At 45.3% G+C, this 27704-nt stretch overlaps 1 protein-coding gene across 6 annotated transcripts in view; it reads left to right on the top strand.

Annotated features, from left to right (window-relative positions):
- Positions 1-18275, top strand: part of DLGAP4 (DLG associated protein 4) — a 132456-nt gene extending 114181 nt beyond the window's left edge. For 4 of the 6 annotated variants that reach the window (XM_004697962.3, XM_004697961.2, XM_004697964.4 and 1 more), the window contains 3 exons: positions 15293-15384; positions 15892-16047; positions 16657-18275. In XM_004697962.3, the coding sequence (XP_004698019.1) occupies positions 15293-15384; positions 15892-16047; positions 16657-16875 (467 nt within the window). In that variant the 3' untranslated portion in view covers positions 16876-18275. Of the gene's footprint in view, positions 1-15292; positions 15385-15891; positions 16118-16645 lie in introns of all 6 variants that reach the window. The other 2 variants (XM_045295536.1, XM_045295537.1) reach the window with 2 other exon arrangements.
- The last annotated feature ends 9429 nt before the right edge of the window (positions 18276-27704 follow it).

Genomic DNA, 27704 nt, shown 5'->3' with positions numbered 1-27704 from the left:
TTTATTCCTTGAGCCGTGCATGGTAGATTCCATATTCTTCACCAGCACCACAGCTCAAAGGCTTCAATTCTTCCCACTGAGTTAGATGCACCTGATTCTTCAAACGAGCTTTTGCTTTTTACACTTTACAGGAAATCTTTTGCAGATGTGCCAACATAATTCCTCATTTGATTTCTTGACGGCTGCTTCCATGGATATTGACTGTTGATCCAAGCAGAATGAAATTGTTGACATTTCTTCTACAAGCAGTGTCATCTATCAGTCTGACTGTGAAGGTGTTCATTTTCTTCACATTCGTGTCTACATTTTATTAATAATGGCAATTTGTTCTACCCCTTTCCAGTCCAGTGTCTCATGCATACTTTGCACACCACCTTCAGGACAATGTAGAATTAGTAGGATTACAACAGGTACCCTTCTTTTAGTCCTGACCTGCATTCAGTGACTACTTAACCTGCCTGTCCTGTGCCAGGCACTGTTCTAACAAAAAGAAACAGAAAGCTATCAAACCAGCCAGCATTTGATCTGCATGATGGTTACATGTTCAGCAGAGGAAAGGAAGCACAGTTAACGGGACCATGATGCTACAGGAGTGGGGCAGTGTGTGTGTGTGTCCTACTTGGACTGGTCATCGAAGTCCTCTCTGGTGCGGTGTCCCTGGAGCACAACCTGAAAGAAGGTGGAAGAGTAGTCATGTAGAAAGATGAGGAGAAGACCCAGGCAGGGACCTGCAGGAGCAGAGACGTCTGCAGCAGATAAGTACTGGGCATGTTCAAGGTCTCGAACAGGTGGCAAGTGTGGCTACAGCATAATGAGGAGAGAGAGAGGTGAAGGTCGGGGTACAAACAGGGGAGACCCACTCACACAGGGCTCAGAGGTGGTTGAAGGGCCTGGGTTTTACTGCAAGAACTCGTTTTGAGTTGCTTTTTGAGGGCAGTAAGTAACCTGACGTTTGTTTTAACTTCCTGTGAACTAAGCGAAGGTATACAGAGCAGAGCAGCAGTTTTACAGTCATATGCCGTCTGCTTCAGTTCATCCACTGCACTCCCTTCAGTGTACATCAGTGATCTATCCCTCCTCCTTTCCCAACTCTCTGAACTTTGACCTTGAGTAAATGCTGTCCTTTTGATGTTGGGGTTGATTATTCCAACATGGAGGTCCAGACCCGAGTCCATAGTTGTAAGGGTCCCACCAGTCTCCATTCAACCTGTAAGCCCAGTATCGTTCATGATTTTGGGTTCTGTCCCACACTTTTCTCCCACTCTCTCTAGGACCTAATGCAATCCTTCTTGAACAGTCGGTACTGGTAGTGGGGCACCATCTAGTCCTTCTTGTCTCAAGGTTGTGAATGTTTAGGTCCATTGGAGCACATATCCATGGGTCTTTAGATTTACATCACTCTTATTTCCTCTGGGAGAGACCAGTTGTGACACCTTAGATGGCACATAGGGGTTACGCATTGGGCTGCTAACCGCATGGTCAGCAGTTCAAAAACACCAGCCACTCCGCAAGAAAAAGATGAGGCTTTTTACTTCAATAAAGGTGTCTTGGACACCTACTGGGGCAGTTTTATTCTGTCCTATGACTTGGAATCAACTTGACGACAGTAAGTGAGAGATGGCTGCTTACCGGCTTTTAAGACCCTAGTTACTATTCACCAACTAGAGAACATTGTCTTTATGAACTGTATCATGCTGTCTTCTTGTCCCTAGACTCTGGTCCTGACCCTCAAAGCCATCCAGTGACGCTGCTCCTCTCAAGGTGGCAATGTCTAAGACATGTTCACAACTTTACCCCTGTACGTACCACCACACTCATGGACGCTGGCAGCAAATAGCCTCGGTCAAATCGAGATCATTATTCATGGATAAACTCTTCTCCCATTCCTGCCCAGCCTGTGTGCTTATCTAACCACCCATCTGCACAGATCACCAGTGTGGCAGGGTTGTGGAGGTAACAGTCTGGCCTCTGTTGCCTTTAACTCTTGCACACCTCCCAGTGTCTGCCTCTGCCTCCCGTGTTTTGCCAACCTCCCTCTTGTTGTGGATTGCCTTCCCCTTCACCCACATTAACATTACTGAACCTCCAGCTGGTGGCTTCCCCTCCCTCCTTTCCCTAGTAAACATCAAAAAGTGTTTATTTTCGTGTAAAAATCTTTGACTTTTTACTAGTGGTCTCATACAGTATTTAACCTTTTGGGATTAATTTCACTCAGCATAATGTCCTCCAGGTTCACCTGTATTGGGCCACCAATAAGGTGTTTTATCATCATTATTTCCCATTACATAATATCCTATTACATGTACATATCAAAGTTTGTTTATGAAGTCTTCCACTAATGGGTATTTGTGCCCATCTTTTTGCCATTGTGAGTAGTGCTTCAGTGAACACTGGTGCGCACATGTATCTGTTCGTGTCTTGGCTTCTATTTCTTTAGAATATATACCAAGTGGAAGAATGGCTGGCTCATAAGGGTTCTCTTTCTAACCAGTTTCCACAATGACTGCCCCGCCAGCAGGGTGTGAGGGTCGCAGTCTTTCGCCAGCTTTTATTTTTTTCTCTATTTTTGAACTTTGCTGTTAATGCTACGGTGAGATGATACATGATTGCTTTGACATACGTCTCTTTACTGGCCATTGATCTTGAGCATTTCTTCATGTCTTCCTTGGTGAAGTGTCTGTTCTTATCCTCTACCCATTTTTAATTAGATTTTCTTGTTGAGGTATTGAAGTTTTCTATAAACTTCAGACATTAGTTTCTTGTTTATCGTTGCCAATTCTCTTTTTACTTTTTGGATGAAAAAAAATTACCAACCTTATTTTCCAAGCTTTTTATTTTGAATTAGGTGGGGGTTTACATATCAGATAGTTCAATCCTCCCAATGGCCTGCCCTTGACAAAATTTTTGATGGGCCTAAGTGTCTAATTTTTAGGAGGTGGCCTAGTCATTTAGTTTGTCTATTGCTATTTGCATTATTTTAAATTTATTTTTCCCCACTATTTTTGGGAGTGTGTGCCATGTATTAGTAGGGCCCTTAAGTTTGTCTGTTTTTCATTAATAATCTTTGTAGTGTTAGGTGTTCGATCTTGAGTTCATTTTTGTATGTGGTGTAAGCTATGGGGTGTGTGGTATTCTTCTGCAAATGGATATCCGGTTTGTTAAAGAGACTGTCTCTTCCCCGTTTGTGGTGTGTCAGCCCAAATTTTATCAAAGGTCTGTAGATGGATGGATTTCCTTCTGGGTTGTTCTGTTCTCTGGGTCTCCGGGTCTGTCATTGTGCCAGGCTGTTCTACCAGGTCTGTGTAGTAAGTAGGTTGTGAGATCTGGAAGGGATGGGCCTCCAGCCTCTACTTTGTTCATCTTCTTTAATGGTGCTTTGTTTGCCTGTGGTCTTCCTTTTCATACAAAGTTGCCTAGTCTTTCCATCTCGCTTAAAGAATCATGTTATAATCTAGATTGGGATTACATTCTACCTGTAGGTCACTTTTGGGTAGAATTGGCATTTTCACAACTGGCGTTCTTTGTCAAAGGTTTAATCTGGCTTTTCCGCTTAAGACACTTGGGGTGGGAAATGGGGAAGCACAGAAGGAAGCTGGCAATGAACTAGAGCAGGGTCCTCAAACTTTTAAACGGGGCCTGTCCCTCAGACTGCTGGAGAGCCAGACTATAGTTTTTTAAAAAACTATGAACAAATTCCTATGCACGCTGCACATATCTTAATTTGAAGTAAAAAACAAAATGGGGCAAAAACACCTGGCAGGCCGGATAAATGTCCTCAGCGGGCCGTAGTTTGAGGACACCTGAATTAGAAGATAGAGCAACCCGGGTGAGACAAGACAGTGGTGGAGGGAAAAGGAGTTAGAGTCTAGATATGTTTTGAAGTAGAAACAGAAAGATCCTGTGCTTTGGGTGAAAGTTTACAGAACAAATTGGTTTCCCAGTCTACAGTTTATAACGCATTGCTGTTTTGGTGATAGTGCTTACAGTCCCCACAAAATAACAACATTCTTCTTCCCGTGTTCAGGATTCCCATTAATGCGTCTTTCCTCTGCCTTCCCAGATCAAGGTTTGTGGCTCAGTTAGTTAGCAGAGTGAGATAGAATGGAGTAAAAACTAGTTTGGTGTCTGCATGGTGAGGAGGAGGAAAGTTAGCACTAAACGAGGAAGACTAAAATAAATAAACTAGGAAGCCTGGGAGCTGTAACTGCAAAGTCAACGGGCAATTGACTGTACGAGTTGAGGGAGAAGTCCAGGTTGAAGGTTAAACTGGGGAGTCGTCAGTATAGATTAAGGCCAAGAAAATTAGAAGTGGTTCCCTCAGGGTGAGAGGACCAGTGAGATAGAAGCAAGGCCAATGAATAGCCGTTCAAGAAGAAGAATCAGCCAGGAGAAGGCCTCCTGCAGATCAGTCAGCTTCAGAGATAAGGATGGCATTAGGGGAGAGTGATTTCTCAGCCAGAATTTATCTTGACAACTCTTCATCTCTAGACCTGCAAAAAGCTGGGAGCTGTAGTCTTTTAAAATTTTTTCTTTGAGTCGCCTTTTTTTGTTTCTATAATTCTTTCTCAAGTTGGTTACTTAGTGGATATTTAAAAATTAAACATTTTTGGCAGCATGAATAGACCTGTGTTAAGCTGGGTTGACTAGAGAAACAAATCCAGGCACTCATATAAGAAAGAGCTTTAGATCAAGAAATCATCCTATATCAAGGAAACACCCAAGCCCAGTCCAACTAAGTCCAGTATTAGACCGTAAGCCCCTCACAAAGCCACATGCAATGGTGCAGAATGCGGGAACTTCACTGGCCGGTGAGTGAAGTCTTGTGGAGCTAATGGTGGTGGAAGGATCACAGGACTCTGGCAGGTTTCCAGGTGGCTCCTCCATAGGAAAGTGAAGGTGAGAGAGACAGGGAGAGAGAGATATCCCAGGATCCTCCTCCTGAGAAGGCCACACCCACAAGCAGGCACCATCATGCTGTGGCCTGATTGATAGGCTAGACTCCACCTATGTCTTTTTACAAATGCCATATTGGCACAAAAAAACTCACAGTTTACTCCTTGCCAACTTGGCACTTGTACGTAATTCTTTAGCCATATATAATTTTTAAAACAGGGACAGTAGTCAAATATTTGTACCTGGCAGGATTAAACTAAAATGCATACAACTCAAAGTGTTTCAACCCTATTTAAATATGATCTATTGTGCTGTTAGGAGCATTGAGTGCACAGGCATCCCTTCAAGTCCTGGTTTCAGTTCTTTAGGGTATATATACCTAGGAGTGGAATTGCTGAGTCATAGGATAGTTACATCTTTTTTGAGAAACTGCTATTTTCTGTGGTAGTTGTACCATTTTGTAGTCCCACCAGTAGTATATGGTGATGTTTTCATTTACCGACATCTCTTGACTTAGCCATCTTGAGTGGGGAAGATGAGAGCATTGTAGTTCTGATGTACTTTTTCCTTTGGAGGGATATATATTCAGAATCTTTGTCCATTTTTAAATTGAATTATTTGCCTTTTATAACAATCCATACATCAATTGTATCAAGCATATTTGTACATATGCTTCCATCATTATTTTATTTGCCTCTTTTAATGTATCTTTTTCTTCTTTGATTGCTTGTGCTTTTGGTATCAACCCTAGGAAACCATTGCTAGTTCACAGTCACAAAGATTTACACCTTTGTTTTCTTTCAAGAACTTTATATAGTTTTAGCTCTCACCCTTAGTTAGAACTTTCATCCATTTTTGGTTAATTTTTTGCATATGGTGTCACATAGCAGCTTACTTTCCAACTTTTGTATGTGAATAGCCAGTTGTCCCAGCACTACTGTTGAAAGATCATTTAATTTCCCTGTTGAATGGTCTTGACACATTTATCAGAAATCTGTGGACTGTGCACAGGTTTATTTCTTGGCTTTCAACCCATATTCTTGGTTACTTTGTAGTAAGTTTTCCAAAGTTTGTTTTTTGTTATTTTGAGTCCCTTAAATCCCCCACATGAATTTTAAGATCAACTTCTGCAAAAAACAAACAAACCTCCAGCTGGGATTTTGTTTGTTTGCAATCCCTACAACGGGTAACACCTGGCCCACTTCCTCTGGATGCCCCATTTCCACTCCTCCTCTCCTAACCCTTCCTGCCGAACTTTCTCCTTAAGCGAATGCTGCCCTTCGAATCTCAAATGGGTCATTTTTCTAAGGTGTACACACCTTAAAAGTTTAGCTCCAGGCCTGAAGAGTGACCGAGGACCGTAGTCTCGGGGGTCCAGCCATCTCTAGCTGAGCAGTAAACCCAGTCTTTCTCCCACTCTATCCAGGGCCTTTTACTGCAATCCCTTCCAGAGCAATCAGCAGTGGTAGGCAGGCACCATCCAGTTCTGCTCGCCAGGTCAAAGGTTTGGGTGTTCCTATTCCTTCATTGAACTTGAGCCTGATGGGGAGAGAGCAGTCGTTGTGTCTCAGGTGGTGCTCACAGGCTCTTAAGACCCTAGTCACAGCTCCCCGAAGTACGATGGAGAACAGTGTCTTTGTGAACTGGCAGGCCTATTGACCTTAATGTCTCCTGAGACCATGGATTTTAATAGATGGTAGATCCGTTTGAATATTGCCTTAGTGATAACACTTAGATTTCAGCTCATGAACACAGAATATCTTTATATTAATTTAGCTCTTCTTTTCACAACGTATTACAGTTTTCAGCATTTATTTTCTTTTGAACTTTGTTGTTAATGCTAGGGTGAGGTGATTATTATTGCTTTGAATTGCGTATCTCTACTGGCCAATAATCTCGACCATTTCTTCACAGCCGCTTCTTTTGTGTTGTTGACAAAACACTAGTTTGTGATGAAGTTGTTGGTCTTGCAAAATTCTATCATGCTATCTCTAGTTTTGTTTCTTTCACCCAGATCATATTTTTCAACTACTACTCCTTCCTCGCTCGCTCTCCAACTTTTATATTCCAATTGCCAATAAATATCAATGCATCTTGATTGCATGTTTGATCAGTTGCTTAATTACTAGCTTTAGTGGTTGGGTTATATAAATTTGAATAACAGTTCTATTGATTAGATTTCCTTGAATGCAGATATATAATCCTATTATTAGCATTGTACTTCAAGGTCAATCTTGAACTGTCTTTGATGATGAAGTGCAGCCCCCTTCCTTTTAACTGTGTCATTCCCAACATAGTTAAACCAGTACCAGTCGTCTAAGCTAAAACCTAGTAGACTGAGCTATTTGTTGCATTTCATTTTTAATAACTTCTGATTTTCCTAGATTCATACTTTGTACAATCCAAGTTCCAATTATCCATTGATATTTGCAGCTGTTTCTTCTCATTTTGAGTCTTGCCTCATCAGCAAATGAAGGGCCTAAAGGTTTTACTCCATCTGCGTCATTGTGGTCACATCTCCTTTGAGAAGGTGGCTTTTCTCAGTCACATGCTGAGTGCCTTCCTACCTGAGGGGCTTATTTATGGCACTATCTGTGGCCATCGCCTGTTTCCATTAGGTTCTCTGTGACTAACTCCTCTGACGTGGACCACCGATTCCTTCTTCGCCGTCTCTTCTTAGTCCGGAAGCTTTGCTGAGACCTGTGTGCTGTGGGTGACCCTGCTGGTATTTTAAACACCAGTGCCAGGGACAAAGCTTTCAGCAACACACAAGCCCCACAGCATGACAAACTGACAGGCAATCGCGGGGACTCAGGAGTTCAGTTAAACGTCTCAAGAGGTCTCAAGTCTGTGACGTCTTTTCACTTTGTTCATGGTATTTCTTTATGAACATACTAATTTCATTACCAGTATATCAGTCTTTTCTGTTACCATTTTTATGTATCTTAAGGATAGGGCCTCTTTTTTTAATCACCAGGTCAACAAGATAAACGATACCCTTCTACAGGTTTTCAAGTTTTGTCTTCTGAATTTTAGTTCCTAATCCCTCTGGGGTTGAATGTAATTTTCCCTTGTTGAAATCTTCACCTTTACCCTATCTCTCAGCTTGCCTAAGGAGCGAGTCCTGGTGACGTAGTGGGCCCACCCTGGGCTGCGTTCGTTCCACATGGTCGGCAGGTCAAACTGCACCTCAGGAGCAAGACCAGGCTTTCTACTCCGGTAGACAGGGACAGTCTCAGAAACCCACAGGGGGCGCTCTGAGTCAGCACTGACTAGATGGCAGGAAGTTTATCAGTTGTCTCTATGTGTAGACCTGCTTTTGAACTTCAAAAAGCTTAAAAGCTTATAGAACAATGAAAATTGAAAGATCCGCTTTCCTGTGAACTTTTTGATGCCCCATCATATACTTCAAAGGAGTAACTTATCTTTTGTTCTGCTATGTAACATTTTAAAATCAAGTTTCATGTTAATTTTTCACTGGAATTGTATTAAGTCTATTGATACTTCAGAATTGAGTTTCTTTATCCAAGAACATAGTATGTTCATTTACTTAAGTCCTCTTTAGAGTCTTTAAATTAATTAATTTTATTACTGCATTATCAGTATTTTTCTTGACTAAAAGCCTCTTGGCCTTTGCATTAATTTCTCATGTAAAAAATTTTTATCTTTAAATAAGGACTTGCTTTTTAATATTATACCATTGAGTGATATTTATTGTAAGGTTTTTTTGCTTTGGCAGATACTTATTCTGGTTAAGAAAATTGTTTAATGGAATTGTAAATACCTATTTAAATAATCACATGGTTTTCCTCTTAATCTAATAATGCAGTGAGCTTTATTAATAGATTTTTTCTATTTTTGCCTTCTGTTAACTTGCTATTATTTCAGTAGTTTACCCTAGAGATTGCAACCTGTATATCCCTGACTCTCTGAAGTTTCATATAAATCAGTACTTTTACCAGTCCTGGCCCTTGGAACACTTTATTTCCATTTATTCTCTGGACTTTGGCACTATTATCAGGTATTTTAATTACGTATTTAAATTACACAGGGCACTGTTTTTGTTGCACAGACTCAATATGTACCTACATCTCTACCTTTCTACTTTCCACTCCACACTACTTAGGTTCCTACACTAAGGAACCCTGGTGTAGATGGTGGTTAAGCAACTCAACTGCTACCTGGAAGGTCAGACCACCAGCTGCGTGCTGCAGGGGAGAAAAGTTGTTGTTAGGTGCCGAGCCGGTGCCAACTGATGGTGACTCTGCCCCGTCAGTGCCGTTCTTACATTTGAACCCAGCGATGCAGCCCGCGTCCGGCCATCTCATTGAGGGCCCTCCTCTTTCACTGCCCCTCTACTTTACCAGACGTGGCGTCCTTCTTCAGGGATTGGACTCTCCTGGTAACACATGTCCAAGGTCCATGAGCTGAAGCCTCGCCACCCTGGCCGCGCACAGCAGTGGACCCGGGAGCAAGTCCTCCCCGTGGCAGTGGGTTTGCTTTCAGTCTTACTGCTCTGTTTCTACCAGGGTTGTTCGGTCTGCCTGAGGACCTTCAACTTGATAAAGGTGTCTTTGTCTTTTGTTTCCCATGCTTCTATTGAAGTCAGCCTCTTCCTTTGAAGAGCATGTTGAGTTGTTTTCTTCTCCCCTCTCTGCTTTGTAAGTTTTTCTCTTGTTTTTGAATTAGCGGTTTGTCTGCCTTTAATGTTTTGAAACCTGCTTTAGAAGAGTAGTGCCCTTTATCTTTGAATTTTACTCCATGTGATTGGTCTCTAATGCCACGTTAAGACTGCTACCTCATATATGTTCCCTAGTCTCTTTCCCATTCCCTCCCTGTGGGCCCGAGTCTAGATGGTTCCTATCTTATGATCCAGCTTAACTACTAAAGCCATCTTTGGAGTTAGTTCCAGTTACTATATGCTTTAGAATTTCAAGTTTATTCTTTTTGTGGATTGTCGTTCTCTGCTGAGATTCTTCACCTTGTCACTTGTTTTCTTCTGGTCTGCAGTTATTTCAGACTCTTTTGACTCTATATTTTAAAACTATGGAAGTCATTTGAGGCATAGGCTAATTTTCCCTTTTATTCAAGAGGATCCTTCTTGCAAACCCATTAGAGTAAAGCCGGACCAATTTAATCTAATCGCATGGCACAGGTGTTTTTGTGAGGACCAGGATATTTTCACTCTGCCCGGAGTCCTGCAGAGCATCCTGCAGTGAGTCCCTGGGATGCACTCCGCCAGTGCCCATCTCTCCATCGCCTGGAGACTGCTGAAAGCTTAGCTCAGTTGAATGCATTGTCCTTGATGTGTTAAGCCCTGCTTCCTGTGATTGCTCCAACTCCAATGTTGGCTTCCCTGAAACTGCCAGAAGCTCAGCTTAACTTCCAAGTTCACAAGCTCTTAATCAGCTTCTCTGCTGATGTATGTACTAACAGATTGGTGGATGCCTTGGGGACAGTGGTTTTCGACCCCTTTGGGGGTTGAATGACCCTTTCACAGGGGTCGCCCAATTCATAACAGTAGCTAAATTGTACTTATGAAGTAGCAACGAAAATGTTGGGGGGGATCACCACAACATGAGGAACCACCGCTAGTGAGGGTAAGCAGTATAGACTGTCAGACTCACGTACTTTGTTTTCCCTTCTTGGGTCTTTTATTTTTATTTTTTAACTAATAAATCATTTTATTGGGGGATCTTACAGTTCTTATAAAAATCCATACATCAATTGTTTCAAACACATTTGTAGACAAGTTGCCATCATCATTTCAAAACGTTTTCTTTCTGCTTGAGCCCTAGGTATCGGCTCCTCTTTCCTCCCTCTCCCACCCTCGTGGACCCCCTGATAAATTATTTTCATGGGTCTTATATTTTCATTGATTTGGTAATTCGTTAATGCCTTGAAATTAAGATTTTTTTTTCTTTTCCTGTTGAATTGAACCTCTGATCAAGACCTTTTTAAATTTTTGATCAAGGCCTTTTAAAAATATATATTTTAACATTTTCAGTTGTTTTTGATGGGAAGATTCTGTTTGCTTGATACCAACTGGTAAACTATAGCCAGAATCAGAAAATTCTAATAACTTCTAATCTTTTAAATTAGTGTTGCATTCTTAGAACAAACCCAGATATAATACACCAGTAGTTCTCAACCTGTGAGTCACGACCCCTTTGGGGGTCGCCCGATTCATAACAGTAGCAAAGAAAATAATTTTATGGTTGGGGGGGGGTTCACCACCACATGAGGAACTGTATGAAAGGGTCGCGGGTTGAGAACCACTGTGATACACTATGTTAATACATTACTTGATTTGATTTGTTAATGTTGATAAGGTGCTTTGAGTTGCTGCCGACTCATTTGTACAGTGTAGCGGTTCTGCTAACGATGGTGCTGTTTGGTAGCGTTGTACTGCTGACCCCACAGGAGAAAGACGAGGCTGTCCACTCCTGTAAAGTGAAACACTGTGTAGTCAGAATCAACTCGACGCAGTGGGATTTGGTTAACAGGGAGCAGGTTAGCACCTGAGTGCTTAACTGGTGTCCATGTGTGTCCTACCCTCAGAAAACACTCAGCTTGTGTTTTCATGTGAAGCAGTTCATGCAACTTCTTAAGATCTACGCCAGTGTGGTTATGCCATGTACTGGGGGAGTGGGGGCAGTGCGGTTCTTGATCAAAATTATTGAAATTTGTTCATTTTATTAGCCCTCTGTTATTTCTCTTTGGACCTGTTGTATTTTACCTTTTAGAATGTCTTAAATTGAATGCTCAGCACATTCCTTTTTAGCCCATCCTCCTTTTAACACCTAAGTTCTTGGGCATTTGCATTTCCAACAAATACTGCCTGAGCCATACCTGGCACGGAAGTATATGCAGTATTGGAACTTTCATGGTGATTGCTTTGACCAGTGGGATTTAAAAGTCTACATATTGAGAATCTAGGTTGGGGGGGTAGATTTTTTTTTTTAATTTTCTTATCTAAATATGTTAATGTCAGAAAATAAAACCTGTGTGGTATCCAGTTCTTTGAGACTTATTGGAAAATATTTTATGGACTAGAATGCTTCAGATACTCTGCTGTCCGTTCTTGAGAGAGACACATATTGTGGCCTTTTACTCGGATGGGCACACCAGGGTCTTCTTGCAGTCTTTCACTCTGTACTTTGGAGGCTGTGCTGGTATATGCATGTTAGTTGAGTTTTCTAGTGAATATAGTCACCTTTTATCAGTATTTTTTATTTTTAGGGTCATATGCCACCATTTTTCATTAGTAATTACATGGCTTATCCAGTGTGGCTTCTATTCAACAGCCTCCATCATAGAGGTCTGGATTGCAAAAGTTGTTATGTAACTTTAGACTTAAAAAAATTTTATTTTTTTAGTTAGACTTTTTGGAAATAATTTGAGTTCCTTTTTTAAAAAAAATCATTGGGGGCTCTCACAGCTCTTGTAACATTCCACACATCAATTGTATCAAGCATAGTTGTACATTTGTTGCCATCATTTTCTAAACATTTTCTAAATACTTCCTATTTGAGCCCTTGGTAAATTATTGTTTTCATGTCTTACACCAACCACTGTCTCCCTGCACCCACATTTCTGTGGTTCATTACCACCCCCTGCCCCAGAGGAGGGGTGGGCAAAATTATGCGTCCATAATTAGGATTGAAGATCCCTCTTTTACTAGGTTTTAAATTATACTTTTCCTCCTCCTTGTGGTTACCTATTAAACTCTATTAATGGCTATCAAAACTATTTTATGCCCTTTCTCTGTACACTTAAAAGGTTAGAATATACGAACTCTAGTCACCAATTAATATCATAACATTGTCCAGTATTTGAGTTGGATCTTGATTTTTTTTAATCCCGTCTCTTTGATCTTATGGTTTGAGATGCTTTCTTACCAGACTTATTCCTTCTTTCTCCTATATGTACTTATTTACATAGAAAGGGATCTTTTATGGTAAGGCTCTATTAATGGTACAATAAACACTGTCTTGAAAGATCAGTTCCCGGGGACTAGAATTCTTTGTTGACGATATTGTTCCCTCAGTAGCTTGAACATATTTGGGGGGGGAATCCTCCATTGTTGTGGTGTCTCATTCCCTCCTTGAACGGTAATCTCAATGACCACTGGCTGCTTTCCAGAGCACCTCCGTCTGGTGTTGAGCAGTTTCACGGTAAGTGGGTTTGTTTGGTTCCTGAATCCAAGGAGTAACGTCATTGATTTCTGGAGAAATTTTAAAACTATGTCTCGCTGCTTTATGCAGCAACTGGGAGAGAATATTTAAAGAAGCAATTACCATTAATTTATATGGGAAAGTAACCTGTATCAGACTAAAAAGCCAATATGATGAGGCTTCCAAACGTTGGTGGAAAAGTTCTATTATCTTTCCATTCCTTTTTTTTTCATTTTCTTTTTAAAAATGATTTTTAAAAATAGTACTAACTCTTATCACAATCCAGACATTGAGCCAATATGATGAGGCTTCCAAACGTTGGTGGAAAAGTTCTATTATCTTTCCATTCTTTTTTTTTTCATTTTCTTTTTAAAAATGATTTTTAAAAATAGTACTAACTCTTATCACAATCCAGACATTGTGTCAAGCACGTTTGTACATGTGTTGCCATCATTCTCAAAACATGGGCTTTCTACTTGAGCTCTTGGTATCAGCTCATTTTTCCCCTCCCTCACGAACCCTTGATAATTTATAAATTATTATTTTGTCATGTCTTACACTGTCCAATGTCTCCCTTCACCCACTTTTCTATTGTCTGTCCCCCAGGGAGGGGATTCTATGTACTAATTGGTTCCTCCTTTCTACCCCACCTTCCCCTCCTGGTATCGCTACTCTCATTATTGGTCATGAGGGGTTTATCTGTCCTCGATTCCCTGTATTTCCAGCTCTTATCTGTACCAGAGGGGCTAGCCGGATTTGTAAGGTAGAATTAGGATCATGATTGGGGGGTGGGGGGCAGCGTGAGGAAGCATTAAAGAACTAGAGGAAAGTTGTATCTTTCATCGGTGCTATACTGCACCCTTACTGGCTTGTCTCCTACCCGCGACCCTTCTGTAAGGAGATGTCCAGTTGCCCACACATGGGCTTTGGGTCTCCCCTCCACACTCCCCCTCAGTCACAATGATATGATTTTTGTTCTTTGATGCCTGCTACCTGATTCCTTTGACACCTCATGATCACACAGATTGGTGTGCTTCTTCCCTGTGAACTTTGTTGCTTCTCAGCTAGATGGCCGCTTGTGGATCTTCTGATAGCCAGGCACCATCAGCTTTCTTCACATTTGCTTATGCACCGCTTTGTCTTCAGGGATTGTGGCGGGCACTTCCCTTTTTTTCATGGACTTTTTGAAGCCCACCCGTACAGTGGATACACAGACTGTGTAAAACAGCCATAGAATGCTGGCATTTGCTCTGTGCAAATGTGAAGTCGTGGAAAGCAAAGTTTGAAGAAGCACGAGATATTTGTATAGACTTAGGGGTAGTAATTCTCAAAAACAACATTTCCTTGACTGTAGCCCTTGTCTCACATCCTCTGCCTTCCCTGCTTCTCCCTGGCGCTGAGCCAGGTGCACTCCCTGCCAGTGTCCTCCCAGGCGGTGCTGTTCATTTGGAGTGCTCATAGTTTTAGAGACTAGTGAGGGGTGAAGGGAAGTCACACTGCAATGAGGAAAAGTCCAAAGTATTGCTGCAAGCGTTGTGGGATCAGCAGATAAGTTCTCTTAGATTTGTTCATGAAAAGGGCCAATCAAAACAGTGCCTACCGAGGGGATCTGCTGGGCCAGTTCAGGTCAAGATGGCGAGGTCAGCCCCAAAGGTGACGACGGGGACTTGTTTTCTTTTGCATTCCCAAGGGGTCTAGATAGATCTTTCTCAAAGGATAGTCATTGGGGGCTTCTTACGAAGTTAAATTGGAAAGGGCCAGGCAAGGTTGCATGAAGGTGTTTGGGGTTCCCCTCTTCTCTCTCTCCCCACCCCCCATTATGACAATGCACTTGCCTTGCTCATTCTCTGAGGATGCAATTTGAGCTCCTCAGATATCCCGTGCTGTTGTCACACGTCAGGGCAGGGTGAGAGAGGTGGGAGGGAGTATATAGACCTGGGTAGAAGCTTGACATTTTAAATATTTTTGTTAAGTAAAGGTTTCCATGGTTTTGAGGCAATACTTTGGGCTCCACCATATTCCTTGGTTTAATTCTTCTGGAAATTTTTTCCATTTTAATCCAGATTTAAAACTTAAGCACTAATGAATGTGTGGTGGTGGTGGTGGTAATTTCACAGTATGAGTGAGTTAACATACAAATAGAATACAAATGATGAAAGCCCTGACCCCCAACCAGCCCCTGTGCGCTGCTAACTCGTCTCTTCCTACCTGTTCTTCCGCAGTCTTAGGGAAAGTCCTCAGTGCGGTAGGCAGCGCCCAGCTGCTGATGTCCCAGAAGTTCCAGCAGTTCCGGGGCCTCTGTGAGCAAAACCTGGTGAGTGGGGTGCCACCGGACAGCCTTACACACCAGCCTGTCTTGTAATCCATTGTCCGTCTTGCAGAGCAGGGCCACGCCCTCATACCTACTGGATAGGTGACATGTGTCAGTACAAGGTCCAGCACAACAAAGCGACCACAAGACTGACCCCTCCGACCTCTAGTGCCTTTAATAAACCGTACAAACCGCTGCAGGAAAATTAGAAAGCAGTAAGCACCCAGTGTCGCACACAGGACACTCAGCTGGGGGTTACTGCTCCCTTACTTATTAGCAGCACCAGGGGGGCCCCAGTCTGTGTACCCTGGGAGTGGAGGACAGCTGGGGAGCCGCCTCCTGTACCTCGGGGTGGGCAGTCGTGATGGAGCGTTGGCTTCCCTCACCTCGCTGTGGGACCATGGCCTGTCCACCTCCCTGTCGTGCAAAGGAACCCTACTTGCGAGCTAGGGTGCTGGACCAGCCTCCGCCTTGCTATCCACCCCCCACTGACTTCCGCCTACCCCACAGAACCCTGACGCCAACCCACGTCCCACAGCCCAGGACCTGGCAGGGTTCTGGGACCTGCTCCAGCTGTCCATCGAGGACATCAGCATGAAGTTCGATGAGCTCTACCACCTCAAGGCCAACAGCTGGCAGCTGGTGGAGACCCCCGAGAAGAGGAAGGTGAGCATGGAGCAGTGCGGAGGGGAAGTCCAGGGACAAATTCCTGGTCGGCAGTAACGCTGCCACATCGGTCAGTGCTGCTCGGCTTCCTTCTCCGTGTGTCGTCTTTGAGCTGGGGGCTCACGTCCATCAACACGTGGGGGCCATGCTTGGCACTCGTCCGCATGCCGCTTGCTCTGTGTGGTCGAGGCTGTCCTGCATGTTCGGTCATGAGAATTCTGGGAGACACAGGTGACAGTCTTATGGCCTCAGCTAGACATCTCTGTTCCTATCCAGGAGCAGTCGGGCTGCGCCCCCTTCTGCCTGAGGCCGCCCCTGCACCACAGTAGAACTCAGGGCCCTGTGGAAGCTTTAGGCCTCAAGAATAGCATGGGAGATGGGGCTCCTACTTCCAGGTCCCCTCTCGGACTGGCTGGGACAGGCCCTGTGCCAGTTCCTCCCTGCTGGAGCATCCCCGCCTTGTGCTCGTCTGTCCCACGATCATTGCTTCGTGTAGCTTCCTGATTCCAGTGTGTCTTGCTTGTGCCTGCCGCGGGGAGGCTGGGATAGTGCCACACAAAACGTGGCACCTTTATTTTATTTTTGTTCCTCCTCACTGTCTCACTAAAGGAAGAGAAGAAACCACCCCCTCCGGTCCCAAAGAAGCCAGCCAAATCCAAGCCAGCAGTGAGCCGGGATAAGGCCTCCGACGCTGGGGACAAGCAGCGCCAGGAGGCCCGCAAGAGACTGCTGGCCGCCAAGCGGGCCGCTTCTGTGCGGCAGAACTCTGCCACGGAGAGCGCGGACAGCATTGAGATTTATGTGCCCGAGGCCCAGACTCGGCTCTGAGGCCACGGAGGAAGAAGGAAACCATTTTTAAGTCATTAAAAACACAGACAAACTAAATGCAAATGGAACAACATTTTCTCAACCTTTAGTATGATTGTTCTGTCTAGAGACCCTGAGCCAACTTTCAAATTGACGCATCCAAGGGCTCACAATTTGGCTTTTTGGGGTCCCTCCCAGCTATAGGTTATGAAGACGTCTCACCCACAAATCCAGAAACCTAGAACCTGTTTTTTCCTCTTGCTGGCCGTGGTGACTAGATAGATGGACTCCATGCGGTCTTTTTACTCGTTCGATCTAATGGGAACTTACCCTAGCTTGTTTACAAGATGCCATGTTGGGCCCTGCCATGTCCTCTCTGCCCAGCAACCCCACTCTGGCCTCGGGTTTCCCTCGGTCCTTTTCTTGTCTCCCTTCAGAGCCCACACGTGGCCCCACCCCCTCTGCTGGTTGAGAGGACAGAGGGACACATGCCCTCGCCGAGTACATGCACGCGTATGCACACGTGCACACATACAGACCTAGGTTTCTCACAACCCAGCACCTGCCCTGCTCCAGTCCTCAGCAGTAGCAGGCTTGCCTCCAAGCAGATGAGGGCAGGGTTTAAAACCAGTCGGGGGCGGGGACATAAAATCCACACTTACCACACTCCAGCCTCCTTTTTCTTCTCTCCAGCCCTTCCTTCTGCAAAAGAAAAATTATGAGCCGGTTGTGTCCCGAGCCGAGCCTGTGTACAGCCCCGGGGCAGGGCAGCCATGTGTGTACGTCCATGTACAGATGCACATAAACCCTTAGAGTGTATATTTAACAAATGCTCATCTGCTCGCCCAGGCCCACCAGCAGCATACTGTCTCGGGCCCCTGGCAGGAGGTGGGTATGTGAATAGCATATATTTTTACATGTACTATATCTAGGTGTGTGTACAAGTGTGTGTAAAAATATATACCTTGTGTGTAAGCAGCCCTTTTTTTTCACCCTCCCTCCCTACTCCTTTCCCCGTGGGCCCAGTGTCCACCCTGTTTTCTGTTCCGTTCTGTTTTTATAACCCACCTCTCCTTCCCTTCACCCCCACCCTCCCAGGGTGTCACGAGCCCTGAGCTGCAATGGCCCAGGTTGGTGGGTGGGGTGGGAGGGCACAGGCGGGTGGCCGGCACGGGGGCTGCTCTATACGGTGTATGTGACTCTAGGGCATTGGAGACATCCTCTTGTTCGGCGCTTGCTGCAGGGGCCCCGGGAGAACCAAGGGCCTGCTCTGGGGCCCCGTTCCAGCTTGGCCATGTCTGTGACCTTGGGCAAGTCACTTGACCTCTGTGTGCCTCAACTTCCTCCTCTGTAAAATGGGGACAGTCCCTGCCCCTCCCTACCTCACAGGCATGTTGTGAGAATAAATGAGGTAATGTGTACCGAGGGCTTCTGGTGTCTTTACAGTGGGCTGGCTGCTGGGACGAGGTGGGTGGGAGCCGAGCCCATAGGAGATGGGCTGGCTGGAGGGCCGAGCCGGCATCGGCGCCCATCCCAGCAGGAAGCCAAAAGCTCCAGGTCTTCCTCCTCCAGAAAACAAGGGCACGTTTCCCGGACAGCTTCTCCAGAGAAACAGAAGCCACGCTGCATTGTTAGAGGGCCCTCTCAGATGGTCTGACCCTCCACAGCACCGGTCACAGCACCAACCACCTTCTCCAGCATCTTCCTCAGAGCTCACCCTGGTGGGAGCTGCACCACGCACACCATCGACCAGTGTTATGGTGGGGCTAGAAATGGAGAGCAGACTGTGGGAGCCGAGCGGGGGGGGGAGAGGTGATTCTGCCAAAACACGGGAGTATGGTGATGGGAGCAGGCAAGCAGGCGCTCCAGACACATGCGCCCCAAGGCCCCAGGGGCTGGCGCTGGGACGGCCCGGAGAAAGTTCTTGGGTAGGAAACACGGGGTGTCTCCTCCCAACTGGGCCCCAGGAGTGCAGAGCTGTGTGAGCCTCCCTCACGCTGCTGCCTGCCCTTCTTCCTGGGCCAGTACTTGGCCTCCGGAGGCCAGCTGCAGCTCAACAGACAGCGGCCACTGGGGGCTGACAAACGGGGCTGGCACCTTCCCAACTCGCTCCTGCCCAACGGGAAGAGCAGGCCTTTGCTGCGGGCAGCTCTGCATTTGCGAGGCCAGGACAGAGGCGGGAGCGAGTGTGGCTGGAGGGAGGCCCAGCGGCCCAAGTCTGAGTGACACGCGTTGCCAAGGGCCCGAATTCCCTGTCATGGGAGCATGGGAAACCAAGGGGGGAGGATGGGTGTGTGCTGGGCAGGGTCTCAGTCCCAACCTCCACGCCCTCAGTAGTCCCTCATCGCGCCACTGTGCCTACGCTGCCCCCTCCTGGCCCCATGGGATGGTCTTCTGCCAGCCTGGTGCAGAGGGAGCAGGAAGAAAGCCCACACCACCTTGGACCCAGCCACGTCCCCAGTGCCGTGACCACAGCTGCCATCCTGAGCCTCGACTTCCTCATCCAGAAACGGGAGCTCAGCAGGGCTAAGTGCTGGGTCTTCCAACAAAGGTAAATGCCCCAAACGTCTGTCCGTCAGGGAGGTAATGCCCGCACTCAGGGGTCACCCTGTGCCAGGCTGCAGCCAGCAGGGCCTCCAGGCACAGCCCTGGAGTTAGGGGGTGGGGAGGACAAGCAACCTCAGGACAGCTTCCTCCCACCCGACCTGCCTCTGATGCCTTGTGCGGGGTGCCAATGTTAACAATTCATTCAACTGTTAATTTGGAAGAAAAAATGTTCTTTGAAAGCTAGGTAAAAGCCAAAAGACTAGGATAGCGAACACGACTATACACCCTTCATCTACAGTCACCCATCGTGCCACGTTCTGCTACAGCATTTGCCACAGCGCACCATGTTTACTTGGTCCACACAGTTCCCAGCCCCGCCCCCACCCCTGGCATTTGTAAGTAAGTTGCAAATAGCAAGACACTTCACCCCAAAACACATCATGCAACTCCTAAGAGCAAGGACCTGCCCACCAAACTGCACCCCCATATCAGTCGAGAACTAAGCCCCTGCACAGGCCCAGGGAGATCATCCCACTCAGGAGGGGCCCAGGTCCAGGTATCCTCATCGTCCAAAGCACAGGCCACTCCCTGCTCACACTAGTGGCCTTTCTGCCCGTTCTGCAGCCAGGAGCAGACCCCAATCATTCGCTGCCCTCGTGATTTGCTGCCTGTAGTCTTTTCACGCACCTTTCCCCACCGGTTGTGTGTGTGTGTGTGTGTGTGTGTGTCCATCTCTCTGAATGTCGGGTAACTTGTGTTTGTTTCTCATAACTTGATTCAGACCATGCACTGTTGACAAGAACATGCCATCTGAAGTCTCATCCCTGCACTCAGGAGAAGGCTGGGCGAGGTGGGTGGGGGGGTGTCCCAAAGCCCAGTCCCTGAAAGTAACAGGAAGGACCCCGCCCAGAAACAGACAGCACCTCCTGAAACCACAGAGGGATGGAGAAGAGGCGGAGAGGGAGAGACCAGCAGCCATCAGGGTCCCGAGGACCCAGATCTACAAGGAGGGGAAAGCACACCCCTCACCCCAGGGGTACAGACTCCCCATTCTGGGCCGAGAGCAGGGAGAAGGTTCTCACGGAGCCTGCAACAGCACTGGTGTCATGAACAGGGCAGAGGGCCAGGCAGTTGCCACCAGTGCCCTGAGGACAAAAAGCCACGTGGACCCTCCACCTAGTGAAGGACGCTTCGACCACCAGCAGAGGAGTGGGGTTTAAAATTGTGCCGCCTGCTCTGAATCTGTGGCAAAAGCAGCATGGTCACTCCAGCTACTACCCTCACGCCCCCACCAATCCACGCCACTGCCGCTCCACACAGCGGCCATATCGCAGAGCCAACAGGGAGCGTGGCCCTCTGCTCAGAGTCCTCCGTGGCCTGCCTGCTGTCCCCTGGGGAAAATGAGGAGACTTTGCCATTGTCCTTGCTGCAACTCTGATGCGGACCACCACCTCAGCTCTGCACCAGGCATAGTGTAGCACCTCGCACCAGGAGCCTGGCTGTCCTGCCAACCTGGGAACCAGGTTGGCATCTCTTTGGGGAACGCTCACAAAACACCTGGGCCAGGCCACCGTAAACCCCCATCTGCACGCTGCGCCAGAGTCACGTGGCTTCTCCGTGTTGCCCATGGCTGACGTGAGGATGACGTACCATGTGGTGGTAAGTGAGAATCTGCTGCTGCCCAGGAGCCAGTGAGTCCCTGAGGGTCGGGACGGAGGGGTTTTGCCAAGCCCAGAGAAAAGCATCACGAATGGTTCCCTCCATGACTGTCCTTGTTTTCCAAAGCTTCAGAGAGAAGGCAGTATTTGAGCTGGGCTTTGAGGGATGAATAGGAGTCCTCCAAGCAGCAGCAGCAAAGACATGGTGAGCAGAGAGGCACAAATGTGAGCCAGTGCTGTGCTCAGAGAGGGCACTGCCTTTCCGGCCTAGAATGCCGAGAATAAGGGCCAGGTTTGGGATGGAGCAGGGCCGTTTCTTATCACAGAATATACCTTCCTGCAACAGAGATCTGCTCCCCTCCCCTGAGTCTCCTCTGGCCCCGGCCAGCGTGGGGATCGGTCTCACATATATCTAGGGCAGACTATGGAAAACTGGAAACGCCTTAGGGGCCCTCAGTGCTTTAGGACCTTAACCTTCAGAGACTGACCAGCACTACATTAAATCTCAGCCTGGACTTTCCCCTCAACTCCAAATCTGCTGAACTAGGTCTCTCCCCTCGGATAGCTCACCTCAGCGTCACCATTAAATCATCAGGGCTTATAAAAAGTTGCAGGTGGAAGTTTGATGAGGAAAAGAACATCCCGTCTCAAAGGGGTTCTTGTCACGTTGGTTCCAACCTGATAGCCCACTAAGTGCAGAGCTGACCTGCTCCGTCAGTTTTCAAAGCTGTGACCTTCAGAAGCAGGTCGCCAGGCCTGTCCCCTGAGGCACCTCTGGGTGAGAGCAGAGTGCAAAACCATCGGCCTATAGACGGGCATCTAACCCATAGTGCGCACACATCATTCATTAATGATCCCGTGAGGGTAGAGAGTTACTTCCTGCGGTGTAAACCTGCCAGGCAATGCGAGAGGCACAGTTATCACTTCAGAGCCCCACCTTATGCCAGAGACAAAAGTTAACTTGAAATGGAGCCATTGCTACAAACTATCAAACTCCTAGAAGAAAATGTAGGTGTCCATCCTCGTGACCCTGCATTTGGCAAGAACGAGAAAGACTAATAAATTGGACTTAGGGCAGGTTTTCCGTTTGGGTGCATCTAAGGACATTAGCAAAACTGTGGGGGAAAGCCTACAGTCTGGGAGGAAATATTGGCAAATCTTCTAGAAAGAGCTTAGCATTCCAACTATATCAAGAATTCATAACAATAAAAAGACAACCAACCCAATTAAGAAATGGCCAGAGGACTGGGACAGACAAATGGCCAACAAGCACATGGAAAGATGTCCAACATTCCTAGTCACTTAAAAATGCACGTTGAAGACACATGAGGTACCATGTCACACACCCACAGGATGACTTTAAGAAATGGAATATGACAAGTGTTAGAATGTGGAGAAACGGGCACAGCCCTCTATTGCTGGTGGAAATGCAAAGTGGTACAGTGATGGAGACCGCAGTTTGGTGGCTCCTCACAACGTGAGTGTAGAATTACCACATAAAGCCCAGGAGCTCCGCTCCGAGGGGCAGACCCAAGAACTGACAGCACGTCCACACGGAACTCTGTACCCAAATGCTCAGTCACATTATCCACGAGAGGCAACAGGCGCGTACTCTCAAAGGTCCACCAGGAAACGCAGCCATGAGGAGGAACACGGGACTGACGACGTTAGCTGCCTCTACGCTCAAGGCTCCCCTGTGTGTTACAGGACAGAACCTAGGGCTCCCGCGGACTTTTCTGGCCACACTCCTCGGGGAAGCAGATCGCCAGCCCCACCTTCCAAGGTACTGCTGAGTGTATTCAAACCACGAATTGTTTAGTTGGCAGCCGAGTGCAAAAGGTGCCACCCAGAGAAGACATACCAAGTCTGAGAAGCCAGACACCAATGTCACTGTGTGTGTCTTGCTTTCTGACATATCCAGAATAGACCGGTCCATGGAGACAACAACAGACTGAGGACAAGAAGAAGAAGAAAGAGGGCTAATTAATAGTTAAGGAGAGTTGCTATGGAATGATGGAAATTTTTGAATTAGAGATAGCTAGTGAAGAAATTAAATGTCACTAAATTGTACACCTGGAAAGATTAATTGTATGTTATGTGAATTCATCACAATACAAAAATCTGTTCCACATTAAAAGAGACTAAAGACATCTGGATAGATTCCTAAAAAGCATCTGGCAAACCTCAAGATCCTTTCATTATAAAAACACTCAAAAACTAAAGACAGAAGAGCCCTTCTTCAGCCTGACCCAGGACACCCGTGAAAAACCCACAGCAGCAGCACATGGAGTGGTGAAAGACTGAAGCTTCCTCCCAAGATCAGAAATATGCCGACTTGCAACATTTCTTTCCAACTCAGTCCTAGCCAAGGCAATTAGTCAAGAAAAATTAAATAAAAGGCACCCAGATAAGAAAGGAAGAACTAAGACTATTTCTATTTTCAGTTGACATTATCTTATAAGTAGAAAACCCTTAGGAATATATTTACACACACACAATGATAACTGTTATACTAGCAACAAGGTTGTAAGATACAAAATCAACATACAAAAGCCAACTGGATTTCTAAGCATTAGCAATGAACGTTTTCTGGAAAAAATATTAAGGGAACAATTTCACAGCATAAAAATTAAAATAGGAATAAATGTAGCCAAGGAAGTTAAAGACCTGGCATTCAAAACTATACATACAAGGGGGTACCTTCCCCCCCAAAAAAAAAACAAACCCACTAGGCGAACATCAAGCAACTTGCTCTGAGTTAGTGCGTGTAGTGGTATTGCCTGGGAATGTTCTCTCTGGTCATGGTGAATTTTTTTGTGAAATCAGTTTTGCTCAAACCTCATTTTTCTCTGATAGCCGATTTAAGAGAATCATGTGCAGCTGGGAAATTTTGTTTCCCACTCAGGCCACATGCCATAGAAATGGCTGTGATGCTGAACACAGCTTACAAGGATAAGGCTATGGGGAAAAACAAGTGCATGAGTGGTTTTCTCGTTTCAAAAAAGGTGAAATGTCGACTGATGACAAACATTTTGAACATCTGTCAGCTTCCTGAATAGACAAAACGTGTAGTACAGTTGGAGTTCCTCCCACCAAGTCAGACTGTTCATCAAGCTTTCTATTTAGAGCAGTGTTTCTCAACCTGGGGGTCGAATGACCCTTTCACAGGGGTCGCCCAATTCATAACAGTAGCAAAATTACAGTTATAAAGTAGCAGCAAAAATAATTGTATGGTTGGGGGGGCGGTCACCACATGAGGAAAACTGTATTAGAGGGTCACAGCATTAGGAAGGTTGAGAAACATTAACTTAGAGATTCTGAAAAGATTGCATAACAGTGTGACCAAAAAAAGGTCTGATTTGTGGCAGACAGGAGACTGGTTTGGACCACAATGCACCTGCTCACACAGCCATCTCATTGCACCAGTTTGGGTCCAAAAACAGCCTGTCACTCTTGCCCCACCCACCTTACTCCTGATTGATCTCCATGCGACTTCTTTTTGTTTCTGAGAATGAAGAGGGACATGAAAGGACAGCAATCTGACAATATAGAAGAGATGAAGAAAAAACAAGGTGCTGTCAGCCATCCAAACAGATGAGTTTGAAAAATGTTTCCGAGAATGGAATCGCAGATTTGACAAATGTATTCAATGTAATGGAGAGTACTTTGAAGGTGATAAGGTTGTTTTGTGAAAAAATTCTGGTTTTTATTTGGGGGGGTACCCCCTCCTATGTAAAAACACACACAAAGATTATTATTAGTGTTTCCCCAAACTATGTATCAGCTTGATTAGGTGTGGCACTCGGTATTAAGTAATGACTCTCTATTTCTCCATTTTGTGATCTGATGCATCATTATACTGTGAGGTATAAATCTTAGCATCTAAGATGTTAATGGTCCAGATTAGAGGCAATTATTCTGAGTTAGGGTAAAATTTACAGGATTAAGTTGTACATTGAATCCACCTCTTCTGACGTATAAAAGTGATTAAAGGAGCAGGGAGGAGGGACCTCAGTATCCTGCCAAGAAACAAGAGCCAGTGTAAAGCATGCCCTTTGTACCCAGGAAGCCTGAACTGAGAACTTTCTAGAACCAGGGAAGACTGATGCCAGGACATAAGAAATCTCTAAAGAAGAACTGACCCACATGCTCTGAAAGGAGACAAAGGCCTCTCCCCAGAGCTGAACAGGAAAGCCTCCCCTACAGCTGGCATGAGGATTTTGGACGTCTAGCCTCCTAAACTGTTAGGGAATAAGTTTCTGATTGCTAATGCCATCAACTTGTGGCATTTCTGTTATAACAGCATTAGATCACTGAGACAAAGAGCCAAGTAAATGGTAAGACATCTGTGTTCATGGATTAGAAGATAATAAGGTAACACGACACCAAACCCAAGTAAAAAACCAACACAACACAAGCCAAACAAACCACCCAGCCATGTGGACAGACACAAACAAAGCGAAAAAAAAACACATACAAGAAAAAAGACACACCAACAAAACCAAGAAAAACCTGAAAACCGGAAAACCAAAACTGCCAAACTCAAAAACGAACAAGGGGAAAGAAAAAACCAAGTTGGGGGGCAAAAAAAAAAAAAATTGGAACAAAAAAAAAAAAATAAAAAGCCAACCGGAAAAAAACGCACAAACAAAACCTCAAACACTTATGAGCAACTGATTTTCAATAATTTGGTAGAGAAAGACTGCTGTTCTCAAGAAATGATGCTGGGAGGACTGGAAATCCAAAAGAAGGAAGTTAGATACCTACTTCATAACACATATAACAATTAGCTCCATCGAGATAGTGTGGTATAATCTGTGCCTCACTCCAAACACAAAAACAAATTAAAAATGGATTAAGGACCTACAGATGACTAATGTCAGGGACTACACTCTTGTATTAAAACAAGCAGCCACCTAAGTGCAGTGTTGTTAGGTAGCTAGCTTCGGACAGGGGGGTTGGCCCTCCCATGCCTGCAAAGGCCTCCATAGAGGAGAGGTTGGAAAGAAATCAGGCAACCTATTGGACACCCAAACTGAGCATGCACAGACTAGGACCCCCTAGGCCCAGGTAAAGCCAGTACCTTGTGCACGCCCACCTTAGGGACCAGCAAATGGCATCACACAGGTGGGCTGAACTCAGCCAATGGGGTCAACCAGTTCCTTCAACCAAGTTCCCACCCCAGGGGTGGGATAGAATAAAGGCAGGAAGCACAGCCCTGCATGCTCTCTTGGCACCCCCTCATGACTTGCCCCCAGTCTTTTTGCTCTGCCCTCACCCCTAAGGAGGGCCTCTAGTGTGTGGGGGCTGGTGAAGGATGGACACGCATACACGCCTGCTCACCCCCTGCGCCCCCTCAGGGTCCACCCAGGGCTTACTCATGTGCTTGGCCTCTTGGTCCCCAGAATTCTCCCATTCCACACACGTGGGTGTTCTTTTACACATGATTTTTCATGTCCAGTTGTGAACCCCAGCGCAGCTTGGCATGCTTTCCAGAAATAGTGTGTACCCTTTTGAGACTAAACCCTGGAACTTTTTCTGTCCTTCCTAAAAACTCACTTGGATTACAACATGTGCTTCAGCGTACGAAGCAAAGAACCGAGGTACATCCCACTCCAGAAACCCAACCGTATCAGTTAAATACACATAGAAGAAGCACCCCAGCCTGTGTGAACCAAGAATTGTAAATAATAAAATTCAAGATTAGAGGAGGGAATTGGATTAGAATTTAAATTCTGAGCACCCGGTTTACAAAGGCTGTGGATGACAGTGAAAGCCTAAAACCCATTTGCCAAGTCCCCCAGGGGATTAAGCCGCCACTGAATTCCAGCGGACCAGTGACCTGGGATGTGGATTGCCTTGCCTACAGACAGAGCACACATCAGGAAGTGAATTAATACAGATATAGTTAGGTTATAATCTAACATCTTATTTGTTTTCCCGTTTAACCCATTTTATTCTAGTTTTATTTTCTTCTTTCTTTTGGACCTGTGTTTTCTTTTGTAGTTACTGATTTTTGTTGTCATTGCATGATTTTCTTTGTATGAGATCCAGGACAGGCAAAGCCACAGAGATAGTAACTAGATTAACAGTTTCTTAAGGTTACTGGCAGGGGAGAACAAAGGGGGTACGGGAAGATAATAATGAATACAAAAATGAAGAAATGTTCTAAAATTGGCCGCAGTGATGACTGTACAACTCTTTGCAAAGATTCAACTATTGAACTGTATGGTACATAAATGTTAATGAAACTGTTAATTTTAAAACTAGTAACAGTAAAACTGGTATTTATTTAGAAGATTAAGAGGATGACGGTAAAATACATGTAATTTTTAGTGTTTATATAAATCTAAACTATTAATTTTGACATCAAGAGTTGTCAATTAAACTACATTTTAAAAGAAATATATAGTTGTACAAATATATGTTATACATAAATATTTTTTAAACCACCCATTTTTAATTAAATGCAAAAAATGGATTAATAATTTAAATGTAGAATTTCAAACCATAAATTTCTCAGAGAAAAATGGAGGAAGCAACATTGTGATGTTTAGCTTTTAATGGATTGCCTAATAGAATAACAGGAGCACAAACAGTAAAAGGCAAAGTTAAAAATGGGACATCATCATAAACATTGAATTT

The sequence above is a fragment of the Echinops telfairi genome, unplaced genomic scaffold (assembly GCF_000313985.2).
Source record: "Echinops telfairi isolate 266 unplaced genomic scaffold, ASM31398v2 ScPeMD7_5592;HRSCAF=6446, whole genome shotgun sequence".
Lineage (NCBI taxonomy): Eukaryota > Metazoa > Chordata > Mammalia > Afrosoricida > Tenrecidae > Echinops > Echinops telfairi.
This window is presented reverse-complemented; position numbering and strand designations above follow the sequence as displayed.